Source organism: Spinacia oleracea, chromosome 6 (assembly GCF_020520425.1).
Source record: "Spinacia oleracea cultivar Varoflay chromosome 6, BTI_SOV_V1, whole genome shotgun sequence".
Taxonomy (NCBI): domain Eukaryota; kingdom Viridiplantae; phylum Streptophyta; class Magnoliopsida; order Caryophyllales; family Amaranthaceae; genus Spinacia; species Spinacia oleracea.
Window position 1 is genome coordinate 76,070,897 of NC_079492.1, and position 15,746 is coordinate 76,086,642.

The 15,746-nt window shown below is 35.1% G+C and overlaps 1 protein-coding gene and 1 long non-coding RNA gene across 2 annotated transcripts; both read left to right on the top strand.

The window, feature by feature from the left end:
* Positions 1 to 1,754: 1,754 nt before the first annotated feature.
* Positions 1,755 to 5,633, top strand: LOC130462815 (uncharacterized). Its single transcript, XR_008923618.1, has 3 exons — positions 1,755 to 2,011; positions 2,230 to 2,484; positions 4,347 to 5,633. It is a non-coding gene; the product is annotated as an uncharacterized lncRNA (long non-coding RNA).
* Positions 5,634 to 12,574: 6,941 nt separating this feature from the next.
* Positions 12,575 to 13,348, top strand: LOC110800138 (uncharacterized). Its single transcript, XM_056832355.1, has 2 exons — positions 12,575 to 12,877; positions 12,976 to 13,348. The coding sequence occupies exons 1-2, from the start codon at positions 12,575 to 12,577 to the stop codon at positions 13,183 to 13,185; spliced, it is 513 nt and encodes a 170-aa protein (XP_056688333.1). The 3' UTR covers positions 13,186 to 13,348.
* The last annotated feature ends 2,398 nt before the right edge of the window (positions 13,349 to 15,746 follow it).

Here is a 15,746-nt window from a genome sequence, read left to right on the forward strand (position 1 = left end):
TTCAAATAAAAAGAACAAGAAAGTGCGAATGATTTACCTTGAAAACTAAGGTGCAAATTGGGATAGATTATTGAATCCATAGCCACTATGGAGAAGAAGTAAAAGGGGAAGGCTGAGACGAGCAATCGGATTGTCGATTCTTATGGTCGCGAGATAGAGAAGACGTTGATGATGGAGGTAAAATGGTGGGCCTGGTGGCTTTGCGGTGCCACTCATGGTAGCTAGAGACTGTAGGATCGAAGAGAGACCGTAGGGGGGCTGAGTGTGTGAAATATGATTTGGGGTTTTGGTAGAGTGTTTTGGGGTTTCCGCATTCTCGGCCATAAGATGGGTATTTGTTTTGATTTTAAAGACATCCCTTTTATTTAGCAAAGTAAAATTCTCAAAAGTATTAGAAACCTTATATAAATAAAGTAAAATAATTTCTTTAAAAAGTTAGTGTTTATTAGTTAACGCAAACAGAAAAATATGCTGATATTCAAAACTGTAATTTATCATCAAACTATATTTTTTTATTGAAAATATTAAATTAACTAGATAAAGATAAAATATTTGTAGATATAAATTAAATAAATATATCATGTAAAAATACATGAGTTTGATCGAATTTGAAACTTTAAGGTGTTTAATGATTTCAAAGTGCAACTTAAGTGAATACTTTAATTTGTATAATTTAACACTAGGTTATATAATGAAAGCTTATTTTAAAAGTTTTACCGATCAGAAAATTAAACCTAAAATCGATTTTTTTTTCTCCTTTTTGGTCTGGCGGTTTATGAAATTTCAGAAAAGCGAAACCCAAGCTCTATTTCCTTTTGTCGGCAAGTATTAATTTTTTATCAATATGGAAGTTTTGGGATTAGCCCTTATTTTTATTGCAAATATTTAATTTCCTTCTAAAGAAATAAGGTAACAATTTTTAGTGTTACCATAAAATGTTACCTATTTTAAAAGTGTTACCATAAACTGTTACCTATTTTAAAAGTGTTACCATAAACTGTTACATATTTTAAAAGTGTTACCATAAAGTGTTACCTATGTTAAAAGTGTTACCTTGAGTGTTACATTTTAAAAAAAATGTTACCTAAGTGTTACTTAAAAATCTAGTAATTTTTTATTTCAAAAAGTGTTACCAATGCGTGTTACATAAGCTCAATTATGTACTAGTGTTGACAGGATCACAGGTTTATGAACGAATAAAAAATGTTGAAACTAAATACGGCAAGTGCTACAAGTCCAAGTCTAAAAAGGGTGTTTTGTGGAAGAAAGTATCTCCATTATGGGATCTTCCCTACTGGAGAGATTTGTCGGTTAGGCATTGTCTTGATGTAATGCACATTGTGAAAAATGTGTGCGATGCTATCATTGGGACTTTGCTAAACATGCCTGGAAAGACTAAGGACAATGAGAATCACTAGTGGAAAAGTGTTAATTTGCATCGCCATATTTGCGTCGCACATATAATGATGTGACGCAATTGTTAAATTTTATCCTGAAAACTTGTAATTTGCGTCGCACTTTTAGTTCTAATGACGCAAATGGCTGTTTATCTTAAAAAAAAGTGATTATAAGTCATTTGCGTCGCTGATTTACAAAACTGCGACGCGGAGGTATTGTAATTTGGGTCAGCGACGCAGTGAACTCTTCCAGCATTAGAAAGACACGTGCGTCAGTGGTTTATTGTGCGATGCAAGGTTTCTGAAATTTAATTATTACTTTTATTAATTTTTTTATTTTTGGTACGAGCAGTATTGTTGAATGTTGACCTACCTGCTCGGCTGCTCCTATACCCTTTTTCTCTCACATTCTCTCATACAATCTCCTCTAAGTCTCTAACCATCCTACCCCTGTTTTTCCATTTTAATTATCTGAAAAATCAAGCTCGATCTGCGAATAACATGGCACGAACCGCTGCGAAGAAGGAGACGTCTCGAAGCAAAAATTCCAACATTTCCATGTCTTAAATCTGGTTTATGAATCGAAGGTTGAGAGGCAAGCTTCATCAAAGACGGTATGTAGTAATCTCTCTCCTCTTCTTCCTAATTCTGTTCATATATCTTTTCGGATCTCCATAAATGAGTAGATTTGTACCTTCTCACACTATTTTTGTCAAATTAAGCATTTCGTGGGTGTAACTAAATTGTTCTTTTCTCCAATTTCTCCCCATTTCAATTTTACTAATCTTAGCTTAGGGTTTCTGCGGTATAATTTTTTATTTTTATTTTGCAGAAGTATAATTAAAGTTTAATCTTAGTTGTTGGGATGAATTCGTGGAGGGATCCGTGAAATCATTTCGTGCCGATCTTGGATCTGGAAGTCTCATCCATCATCATTCAATTTATTATCTATTTTTTAGGGTTTATGTTGTTGGAACTTCATAGATTGGGTTGTTGATTTTGATTCTTCGATCAATGCAGACTCGTTATTCGATGATATCGGCAGTGTGATGGAAAATTAGTTCTCAAACTCACCGATTACATGGAGGTATTACTCAGTTTCTTTTTACCTACTTTTTCTGGAATTTTAGGGGTTTTTCTATGTCAGGTTCCAAATTGTTTGGTTTTACTACAATGTTAGAACTAATGGATTGGAATTATGCAATATTTTTTTGTAGATCTTATTGATCTTATTCTAAAATGAAAATATCATTGGTTGTGTTAAAATAATTTATACGACAATTCACTTTCACAGGGAATTAGTTGCTTTGGTTTCTTACTTTCTGAAAATTCATGCTTTCCTAGGTGGTAATCTATCTTGCATTACAGAATTGGCTAATCAAACTAAGCTGTTTCTTACTTCTGATTTTATTCGAACACCTTCACTGCATTTGTAGTGGAAAATGTATGCACGTATACCTGGTATTATTCACTTGTTTTCTAAATAGACTTCTCGGCATTACTTGATAAATCTTATTAATCAATCAAACTTCATCTTATTCCCTATATCTTCTCATTTTATCTCCTAAATCTGTCCAAATCCATGTTAGTTCATAGCAATTGACCATCAAACTAAGTTTCCATTAAGGCAAATTCTTATTTTCGCTCTGCTGGAAAATTTTAGCTGTGGTCATTGTTACTACTCTAAACTACCTAGATAAATTATCTGCAAGTTGTGTATAGATTTTCCATAGTCCAAATTGACCAATGAACCTCCTAAGTGCACCTCACGGTGGACTTGTAGCTAATTCTTAGGTTCACCAATCCCAACCTCCCTAGTTTCAAGTAACACAGGTCATCGTGTTGGCATGTGAATCATCAGTCTACTCTGAAAGCAATGTTCTTCAATTGCCAGAAATTTATGGTTTAAACCAAATCCTCCATCCTTGCGCCTTTGCAGTTTCTATATTCTCCATTTCTCCACCAGGCTAGTCGTATAAAGTTTTTTTATTTGGATATGAATGCTACCTTGTTTAACCATAATTCATACTCTTCCTTTTATCTCATACTTTTGTGATGCATATTATGGGAAATTCTTTTTTCTTTTACAACAGTGCCACTCAATAATCATTCCATTTCTGTGAATGATGTGATTCTGCAAGCATAACATAGCTAGATTCACTATTGTGAGCATCCACCAGAAGTTGAAAATAGGGAATGGTATCAAACTATTGTTCGGAGTTTCATTTTCGTGATCGTCCCTTTTTCCAATTGTAGAACATAGCTTGTATGAGAAAGCCTCTAGGCTCATGCTAGCCTCAACAGTTAGCACTATGATAGCTGCTTTAGCGTTTAGGTTATAACTAGAAATCGAATTAGAGCTGGTTCCTAGAATCAGGGGAAGTGCTGAAGTGGAGCATTGTGTTTCATGATATAGATTTTTAGCTTTGCTCAAATCACATATATTTTACTAACTTTCTGTCAACGTATCCTAGTAATGATAGAAGTCTTTGAATAGTATCTCTAAGAGTCTTAGGAAACAATACAAATGACAAGAAGAAGGTATTGTTAAAAGAAGAAGAAAAGATTAGGATGTTCGAGTTGTAATTTGTAAACTGTCATGCTTGATTCTTGAGCTTTATGGTCTATATTCAAATGTAGTGGCTACCAACTTTATGCCTAATTGTCGTAAGCTATGAAAAAAGTATAAGATGTACTGAAAATGGGCAAATTCTGCCATATAAACTCGCTGTACTAAAAAAGTGAATTTTGTGATCTTTATTTGTCTTGTTAATCCACATGAGATCAATTCTAGTAGAACCGAGCACCAGTAAATCTATGAAGCTTAGAGAGAGTTTGCTTTTAGTTTTTTGCATGGTGTTAGGTACTCTCATGGATGTCTCAGTTCTTGTTATCATAATTCTAACTGAATAATTGTGAAAGTATGTTGAACCTCCAAACCATGTGAAGGTCTCGCAAGCAGAGCTCTTGATCATTGACGATGCAGCTGCTATACCGTTGCCTGTTGTCAAGTTATTGCTGGGTCCCTACCTGGTTTTCTTATCCTCCACAGTGAATGGGTATGATGTGCATGCTCACCCTGTCTTTTCTATTTCATGGTCATTATGAAATAGACTTACATACTAATTGATAATTCTTAGAGTTTCAATTGTTTTTAAATTAACCCCTTTCCACATGGTATTTGATTTTCTGCAAATTTGCAATTACATTGTACAATAGTTTTTTGATGTGAATATATCGAGTTGGATTACTATGAGTTTGTTTGTTTGTTTGTTTGTTTGTTTGTTTGTTTGTTTGGTTCTGTAATTAATTTGGTTTCACAATTGGTTGCCAAGTTAATGCATGTGAATCAATATTCTGGCAATGGTGGTGTACTGGTGGAACTGATGCTTTAATGGTCTATTTTGTTTCTCTTTTTTATCGGTTATTGATTACCTAAATTTTAATTTTGGTCAAAATTTGGATCGATATTTTTAGTTGGTTTTTCAATTTTCAATGTATTCGTCAGCAATAGAAGTTGAAGATTGATGATATTAAACACCCAATTTGTTGATTTTTTAGGTACGAGTTAGTTTGTTAAAGGACATGGATAAAATGGGCTTGCAAGTTGCAAGATTATATAGCATTAGATAGAAGCAAATGGGATGCAGGGGAGAATGCACCCATCTCCTTGAACAATGCTTTGAATTGATTCACAGACCAGAATGGTCCATAAGGGTAATTCATGTGTGGGTTAGTGAACATTCTAAGAACTTTCATATGAACATTCTAAGAACTTTCAAGTAGGGTGGGTTAGTGGGTTACTGTTGGTGTTTTTTTTATTTTTGTTGCTTGTTCTGCGTATATTCAGTGTTGTTTGTTTTGCGTATATGAAGTACCTGTCATTATTATTTGTTCTGCATATTGTTAAATAAATGTTGTGAGATGCATGGGTAGTGTGTTGCATTTGTGGCTGCTTTGTCTGAACAGCTTATATGTGCTCCTTTTATGCGTTAATGCTCTCTCTTGACTTTTCTTCTCACATGTCTGCCTTGTTTTCTTTTGTCTGCTGAGGCTGAAGCAAGCTGAACTTGCTGGTGGAGGTGCAGGAGTGGGAGATAATCGCTCAGTAGGGAGATCTCAGTATTTTTACTTTTGGTCTGAATTGTATACTTAATATAAATTATTAGAAATACAATGATTGTTTCCCGTATTGTAAGATTTATAATGGTTATTGTCCTTATGTTTTAAGCCTTATCTAGTAGTGAGTTGACCATTTAACTATATATATATATATATATATATATATATATATATATATATATATATATATATATATATATATATATATAGTAAAATGGAACCTATTTTTTTTTAACAAAATCTAAAGTCATTTGCGTCGCACTTTATCTAAATTGCGACGCAAATGACTTTTTTTTTAACATATTGAAAAGTCATTTGCGTCGCACTTTAGCTAATCTGCGACGCAAATGACCTTTTTTTTAACATGCTGAAAAGTCATTTGCGTCGCAGTTTAGCTAAACTGCGACGCAAATGACTTTTCGGCATGTTAAAAAAAGGTCATTTGTGTCGCAGGTTAACTAATCTGCGACGCAAATGACTCTTATTTGCGTCGCCTAAAAGTGCGACGCAAATGACTTTTTCATTTGCGTCGCAGCCAGTTGCGTCGCACCAATGTGCGACGCAAATGAGCTTAAATGACCGACGCAAATGACTGTTTTTCCACTAGTGAATGTGCGGAAAGATATGAAAAAGAGGAATATTCGACTAGATTTGTGGCCTGTTGAAAAATCTGGTGCGGGTGGTACTAAGACTTATCTGCCTCCAGCGTGTTACACAATGTCAAGAAAGGAGAAGAAGCAGTTTTGTGAGTGCTTACATGGAATTAAGGTTCCCTCGGGATATTCGTCGAATGTAAAGCGCCTAGTATCTCTCTCGGACCTTAGGTTGGTTGGTATGAAGTCTCATGATTGCCATGTAATGATTAATGTGTTTTTGCCAATTGCACTTCGTGGGATTTTGCCGAAACACGTGAGACATGTTATAACAAAACTTTGTGTGTTTTTCAATTCTATATGTGCTAAAGTGATTGATCCGGAGAAATTAGATTCTTTGCACAATGATATTGTTGAAACTTTGTGTCGATTTGAAATGTACTTTCCACCATCTTTCTTTGATATTATGGTGCACTTAATTGTCCATTTAGTTCGAGAAATCAAGTTATGTGGTCCGGTGTTCTTAAGATGGATGTATCCTTTTGAGAGATTTTTTGGGCATTTAAAGGACAAAACAAAGAATCGGGCAAGGCCGGAGGGTAGTATCATTCGGGGAGTCCTTAAGGAAGAGATATTTCAATATGTAGCTGAATTCTTATCAAGGCTTGAGCAAATAGGTCTTCCAAAATCTCGTCATGCAGGGAGGCTTGAAGGGCATGGGGTAATTGGTAAAAATGTGATCTCACCTCCATCTGAAAGGAAGAATAAGGCACATCTTTGTGTGTTGCACCATCTTACCGAGGTCAATCCTTACATAGATAAGCATTTGCTAGAATTGCAACAAAAGAATCCTAAGTTGAAGGAAAGAGCGTTGATGCAAGAACATAATCGCACATTTGTTGATTGGTTTAAGAAGGAAGTAGCCGAGGAAATGAAAAAAAATCTAGATGTTTCTGAAATGGTCCAGTGGTTAGCTCGAGGTCCTCGACTATGTGTTCTGTCTTATGAAGGGTATGATATCAATGGGTTCACATTCTACACTAGAAGACAAGATGAAAAGAGTGTGGTGAAGAATAGTGGAGTGAAGCATGTTGCAGCATCTAGGGTCTATGCAAGCGCCAAGGATAGAAGACCGGTTGATGCGACACAATCATATTATGGTGTTATCGAAGAAATATGGGAGCTTGATTACAACAAATTTACGATCCCTGTATTCCGGTGCAAGTGGGCCAACAACCATAATGGGGTGAAGCAAGATGAAATTTTTCCGGGTTTAACATTGGTTAACTTTGATCGATTAAGTGATAGTGACGAGCCATTCATTCTAGCATCACAAGCTAAGAAAATTTTCTATGTGGTAGACAATGTTGATCCTATATGGCGTGCAGTTGCCCAAGGCAAGAGAAATATTCTGGGTATTGATGATGTTGTGGATGAAGATGAGTATGACAAGTACGATGAAACACCCCTGTTATCAACGGCTGTTCAACCGTTACCGGAGGAGGAAGATGCAAATAATACTAATCATATGCGTACAGATCATAGGGAAATAATTTGGGTTATAAACCGTAAATGAATAAGATGAGTTGGCTTCTGGGAATAGGTAATTCTAGCTAACTGAATATCAGATTAAATGTATCTTTTCTAGCATTTAGGAAGGTGTAGTTTGTACTTCCACATCTTTAATTCTTATTTTATACTTCCATTGTGTTCATGACTATACTTTTCTAGCTTTCTTTAATTCTTACTGTACTTCCACATCTTACTTTTGTTCCTGACCAAAGTTTTCTAACTTTCTGTGCAGATGACTTGAGATCTCCGAGTCAGAAATTTTCAGAAGCTTTCGGTGATTTGTGTCTTTTCAGAAGTTCTCAGAATCGGAAAATAACGCACGTATTTACTTTTGGTGAGTTGTGCGTTTTCTCCTAGTGTTGCGCTAATTAACATGTCTCCTAATCTTGAGCTAGAATGACCTAAATCAAAACGAGCGGGCTTAAATTGACCTTAGTTGAATAAATTGACCTAAATTGACCTTAGTTGACTAAATTAGCATAAATATGAACCATAACTACCAAACAAGTCTCAAATGTGCATAAATTGATTGGATTGAGACTAGGAAAGTTAAAACCAATCATATGGACCGTGTAATTAGATTGAAATGAGTTCTTAGGTTCGTTAGTTCAAAGTTGGGAGCCAAGATGTCTCATTTTAGAATAAATATGAACCATAACGACCAAACAAGTCTCAAATGGCATAAATTGATTGGATTGAGTCTAGGAAAGTTAAACCTAATCATATTAATCATTTAAAAGGATTAAAATGAGTGTTTATATTTGTTAGTTCAAAGTTGGGAGCGAAAATGTCATTTTAGCTTTATATATGACCTATAACGACCCAACGTGCCATCAATGTGCATAAATAGGTTGGAATGAGTTTTAGAAACTTAAAACTATGCATATTAGTCATGTAATAAGAATAAAATGTGTCCTTAGGTTCTTTAGTTCAAAGTTGGGAGCGAAAATGTCATTTTAGCTCTATATATGACCTATAACGAACCAACGAGCCATAAATGTGCATAAATAGGTTCGAATGAGTTTTAGAAACTTAAAACTATGCATATTAGTCGTGTAATAAGAATCAAATGAGTCCTTAGGTTCTTTAGTTCAAAGTTGGGAACAGAAATGTCATTTTAGCTCTTTATATGACCTATAACGACCCAACGAGCCTTAAATATGCATAAATAGGTTGGAATGAGTTTTAGAAACTTACAACTATGCATATTAGTCATGTAATAAGAATCAAATGAGTCCTTAGGTTCTTTAGTTCAAAGTTGGGAGCGAAAATGTCATTTTAGCTCTATATATGACCTATAACGACCCAAAGAGCCATAAATGTGCATAAATAGGTTCGAATGAGTTTTAGAAACTTAAAACTATGCATATTAGTCGTGTAATAAGAATCAAATGAGTCCTTAGGTTCTTTAGTTCAAAGTTGGGAGGGGAAATGTCATTTTAGCTCTATATATGACCTATAACGACCCAACGAGCCTTTAATGTGCATAAATAGGTTGGAATGAGTTTTAGAAACTTAAAACTATGCATATTAGTCATGTAATAAGAATCAAATGAGTCCTTAGGTTCTTTAGTTCAAAGTTGGGAGCGGAAATGTCATTTTAGCTCTATATATGACCTATAACGACCCAACGAGCCATAAATGTGCATAAATAGGTTCGAATGAGTTTTAGAAACTTAAAAATATGCATATTAGTCATGTAATAAGAATCAAATGAGTCCTTAGGTTCTTTAGTTCAAAGTTGGGAGCGAAAATGTCATTTTAGCTCTATATATGACCTATAACGACCCAACGAGCCATAAATGTGCATAAATAGGTTCGAATGAGTTTTAGAAACTTAAAACTATGAATATTAGTCGTGTAATAAGAATCAAATGAGTCCTTAGGTTCTTTAGTTCAAAGTTGGGAGCGGAAATGTCATTTTAGCTCTATATATGACCTATAACGACCCAACGAGCCATAAATGTGCAAAAATAGGTTCGAATGAGTTTTAGGAACTTAAAACTATGCATATTAGTCGTGTAATAAGAATCAAATGAGTCCTTAGGTTCTTTAGTTCAAAGTTGGGAGCGGAAATGTCATTTTAGCTCTATATATGACCTATAACGACCCAACGAGCCATAAATGTGCATAAATAGGTTCGAATGAGTTTTAGAAACTTAAAACTATGCATATTAGTCGTGTAATAAGAATGAAATGAGTCCTTAGGTTCTTTAGTTCAAAGTTGGGAGCGGAAATGTCATTTTAGCTCTATATATGATCTATAACGACCCAACGAGCCTTAAATGTGCATAAAGAGGTTGGAATGAGTTTTAGAAACTTAAAACTATGCTTATTAGTCATGTAATAAGAATCAAATGAGTCCTTAGGTTCTTTAGTTCAAAGTTGGGAGCGAAAATGTCTCATTTTAGCATAAATATGAACCATAACGACCAAACAAGTCTTAAATGGCATAAATTGATTGGATTGAGTCTAGGAAAGTTAAAACTAATCATATTAATCATTTAAAAGGATTAAAATGAGTGTTTAGGTTTGTTAGTTCAAAGTTGGGAGCGAAAGTGTCATATTAGCCTAAAAATGAGTTCTTAGGTTCTTTAGTTCATACTTGGGAGCGAAAATGCCTCATTTTTGCATAAATATGAACCACAACGACCAAACAAGTCTCTAATGTGAACAAATAGATCGGATCGAGTCTTGGAAAGTTAAAATTAATCATATTAATCATTTAAAAGGTTAAAATGAGTCCTTAGGTTCGTTAGTTCATAGTTGGGAGCGAAAATGCCTCATTTTAGCATAAATATGAACCATAACTACCAAACAAGTCTCAAATGTGCATAAATTGATTGGATTGAGTCTAGGAAAGTTAAAACAAATCATATGGACCGTGTAATTAGATTGAAATGAGTTCTTAGGTTCGTTAGTTCAAAGTTGGGAGCGAAAATGTCTCATTTTAGCATAAATATGAACCATAACGACCAAACAAGTCTCAAATGGCATAAATTGATTGGATTGAGTCTAGGAAAGTTAAAACTAAACATATTAATCATTTAAAAGGATTAAAATGAGTGTTTAGGTTTGTTAGTTCAAAGTTGGGAGCGAAAGTGTCATATTAGCCTAAAAAGGAGTTCTTAGGTTCTTTAGTTCATAGTTGGGAGCGAAAATGCCTCATTTTAGCATAAATATGAACCACAACGACTAAACAAGTCTCTGATGTGAATAAATAGATCGGATCGAGTCTTGGAAAGTTAAAATTAATCATATTAATCATTTAAAAGGTTAAAATGAGTCCTTAGGTTCGTTAGTTCATAGCTGGGAGCGAAAATGCCTCATTTTAGCATAAATATGAACCATAACTACCAAACAAGTCTCAAATGTGCATAAATTGATTGGATTGAGTCTAGGAAAGTTAAAACCAATCATATGGACCGTGTTATTAGATTGAAATGAGTTCTTAGGTTCGTTAGTTCAAATTTGGGAGCGAAAATGTCTCATTTTAGCATAAATATGAACCATAACGACCAAACAAGTCTCAAATGGCATAAATTGATTGGATTGAGTCTAGGAAAGTTAAAACTAATCATATTAATGATTTAAAAGGATTAAAATGAGTGTTTAGGTTTGTTAGTTCAAAGTTGGGAGCGAAAGTGTCATATTAGCCTAAAAATGAGTTCTTAGGTTCTTTAGTTCATAGTTGGGAGCGAAAATGCCTCATTTTAGCATAAATATGAACCACAACGACCAAACAAGTCTCTAATGTGAAAGGTTCTTCGTCTTCTGAGTCATCATAGTCATCATACTCCTGATGAACAGAGATAATGGAAGAAGTAAGAACACACAGAAATTTATTTCAAATAATCTGTGAGACCTAAGTAAATAAAAGAAGGAAAACCTTAGTGCATTTCGCAGAATCTGCTTCATCATCACCTTCCTGCATACACCATTCTGGTTTTAGATGATTTTAAAGGGAAGAGTAATGCAGAAATGTACCGGGGAAGTTATGACATATAACAGCAATTTTAAGTCCTGCTAAAACTCTCTTCAACAGTGAAACATGTTAGACTCCTCGACTCAATGCTTTGTTGTTTCTGACAATGGTTTGCTGATAGTGGTTTAAACACTGTTGAGGTTCTAGTCAGTTTTAGACTTTTAACTGTATATATTCTAATTTTTCAAGCTGATATAAGTAAGTTAGTAAGACTACAAGAGAACGCGTGCTATCTTAGTTTGCAGTTCTGTGATTTAGTCTTCATATCTTTCCCTCTATAAAACTTCAAAGTTCATACAGAGTAAATGAAACAGTAGTTCCTGAACTGTAATGCAGTAATGAATGTTCGGAAAATGGTGTTTTCTAGACTTATCTCATATGAGTATATGATTTCATGATTTAAGAGAAGTGAGATTGTCAGATTTCCTTATTAAGTTTCTTAATCATTGTTGCTTGAGTTTAAGTGAAACTCAATCAAGTAATTTTATTTTACGATCTAACTTACATACTACTCCGTACTATACTAGATTAATAGAACTTGTTTATAGAATGAGTTAGCTGCCCGGCATTCTCATATTGCCTCAACAAACACACCAAGAATGACAAAGAACATTGCAGATCAGATCAGCACAGATCAGTGCAGATTAGATCAACACAGATCAGCACAGATCAGTGCAGATCAGATCAACACAGATCAGTGCTGATATGATCTGCACTGATCTGATCTGCACTGATCTGTATCTGTTCGGTACATTTTTGATCACCTCACCCTGGTAGCACTGATCTGTGATATCTGCACTGATCTGATATCCTTCTGTATACTAGTGCACTGATCTGCTGCTGCGCGCACATTTTGTAACCACCCTTCTGTATGTTTTACTTGATGCAGGAACAACATAGGTACGATGAATGAAAACCAAATTGTTGTTAGGCATGAATCAGAAGGTGGCAAGACTCCCACAACGGGTGACGAATCACAAGATGTTAGTACAATTACAAAGACCATTAAAGGTCGTGGTCCGTCAAAAGGTGTTAAAGTCGCTAAGCCTATGTTCCTTGAGTATAATGTATATAATGTCCCCGATGGACAATGGTCTCATGAATACGGGAAGCAAGTTGGGAGTTGTGCTACTAGAATTAATATTAACGTCCCATTATATCCAAAGGTAGATGAGCAAACCAAGAAGGGGTTTTGGGAGGAGACTAAGGTAAGCATTGGATATTAACTTGATTTGTATATTTTTAAAATTATTTAATTTGATTTAAGTACTATTTTTATAATCTAACTTTTTTTAATTATTAACAGCTTATGTTCCACATTACTGATGATTCTAATCATTCGAGGGAGAAATATTTTCATTCTTGTGTGGCGAAACGATTTAGTTGTTTCAAGAGCAAGTTGGTGCGCCGATGGATAACTATGAAGGAGAAGAAGCCAAAAAGTCAAACAAACAAGATGCCTTGGGATGTCTACAACCATATCACAGAGGATGATTGGAAGACGTACTTTTGTTAAACATTATTTCCTGCCAGAGTCATTGGTAATGATAATATTTCTTTAACTTGTCCTTAAAGAGTTTTTCATGTAGCAAACTGACATTGGTTCTAGGACAAAAAGTTATCAGAAAAAAAATTTATTTCCATCTTTTTATGTTGTCTTTGACAGCTTCGTAGTGAAAAGGCGAGGAAAAGTGCATCATGCAACAAGAACCCACATCGCACCGGCCCAAAGGGTTATAATAGAAAGCGACTAGATTGGATAAAAGATGGACGACTTCCACCAGATGCAGCTTTACCTATCTCGAGTAGCTCCTCGGTGAACTCATCAGTGGCCTCAAATGTTGATAGATTTCGAAAATACAGATCAAAGGAGTGGATTTTGGCCCATCAAGTACAAAATAAAGAGGGAAAGTGGGAAATTGACCCGAACGATACAGAAGTTGTTGAAATCGCAACAAAAGCTGTAAGTAGTGATAATTAATTAATATTTACTTGCTTTGATTAGAGAATATAAAGTAATTTTACTTTCCTAATTGGCAGTTAGAGTACATCGCAGAAGAGGAAAAAGGAAATCTTTCTTTCGAACAGGGTGAGGATGCCCTCACTAAAGCTATAGGGAAAAAAGATCATCGTGGGCGTGTCAAGGGAACAGGTGGCATGGTTGGTATCAAAAAGGCTTTCGGTCCGTGTAATCGACATAGTAGACGTGACCATGGTGAAGCTTCATCAGAAAATTACGAATCAATCAGAGCTTCTGTGAAAAAGGAGTTTGAAGGTGAATTAGAGAAAAGGGTAGAGAAAAGGGTGGCAGAGGCCCTCCAAAAGCAACTAAGCACCTTGTTAAAAACAGGACAACTAAACTCCATTTCTACCCCGATACTTGATGACCTCCACTTAAATGATTCTGCCAGAGTTGACCTTGATGTTAGTGCTACAAGAACCACTCGTCACATCTTAGTGCCGCAACCACGCGAGCTAAAGGTACGACGTAGTCACTCTTTTTGAACATAGTTGCTTGATCCTTTTATGTTTTTAGTTGACATTTACTTAATAATCTGTATCACTTACAAAGTTGCATTGAAACCTTTGTTTATGAAGGAAAGGACTCCATGTTGTCTTGCCCTTGAGGATAAAGTTTCAGGCAACAACATTGTCGTGGCGGATGGTATGGTACAACCCTCAGATGGTGCATTGCCCCAACATTTTACATCGATAAAGCCTGGTCACTATAAAGTCCAAGTTGATTTTGTTTACGACGGACATGTTGATGATATTCTTCCGGTACCTACGGGAGATGGTTTCACTAACTTAGGCGGTGCTCTGGGTAGTTCTGTGCAATGGCCCATACACTTAGTGATTTTCGAAGACGGCGAGGTATATATGTTTTATTGTTTAGAATGTATATGTTCACGCAAGCACATTCGACATCTTACCTACTCTTGTTTTTGTTGAATTTTAAAGGATTGTACTTCACCGTCTAAAAAGAAGTCCAAGTATAATGTTTCTAAAGAGAAGGATGGTAGCTCCAAGAAAAAGACAACGGTATTAGCGGCCCAAAAGAAGACAACGGACTTAGCATCCAAGGCAAACCCTCTAAAACTCATTCGAACCTAAAATCACATTTCCGCTCCCAACTTTGAACTAAAGAACCTAAGGACTCATTTGATTCTTATTACATGACTAATATGCATAGTTTTAAGTTTCTAAAACTCATTCCAACTTATTTATGCACATTTAAGGCTCGTTGGGTCGTTATAGGTCATATATAGAGCTAAAATGACATTTCCGCTCCCAACTTTGAACTAAAGAACCTAAGGACTCATTTGATTCTTATTACACGACTAATATGCATAGTTTTAAGTTTCTAAAATCATTCGAACCTATTTATGCACATTTATGGCTCGTTGGGTCGTTATAGTTCATATAAAGAGCTAATATGACATTTCCGCTCCCAACTTTGAACTAAAGAACCTAAGGACTCATTTGATTCTTATTACATGACTAATATGCATAGTTTTAAGTTTCTAAAACTCATTCCAACCTATTTATGCACATTTAAGGCTCGTTGGGTCGTTATAGGTCATATATAGAGCTAAAATGACATTTCCGCTCCCAACTTTGAACTTAAGAACCTAAGGACTCGGTTGATTCTTATTACACGACTAATATGCATAGTTTTAAATTTCTAAAACTCATTCGAACCTATTTATGCACATTTATGGCTCGTTGGGTCGTTATAGGTCATATATAGAGCTAAAATGACATTTCCGCTCCCAACTTTGAACTAAAGAACCTAAGGACTCATTTGATTCTTATTACACGACTAATATGCATAGTTTTAAGTTTCTAAATCTCATTTCAACCTATTTATGCACATTTAAGGTTTGTTGGGTCGTTATAGGTCATATATAGAGCTAAAATGACATTTTCGCTCCCAACTTCGAACTAAAGAACCTAAGGACTCATTTGATTCTTATTACATGACTAATATACATAGTTTTAAGTTTCTAAAACTCATTCCAACCTATTTATGCACATTTATGGCTCGTTGGGTCGTTATAGGTCATATATAGAGCT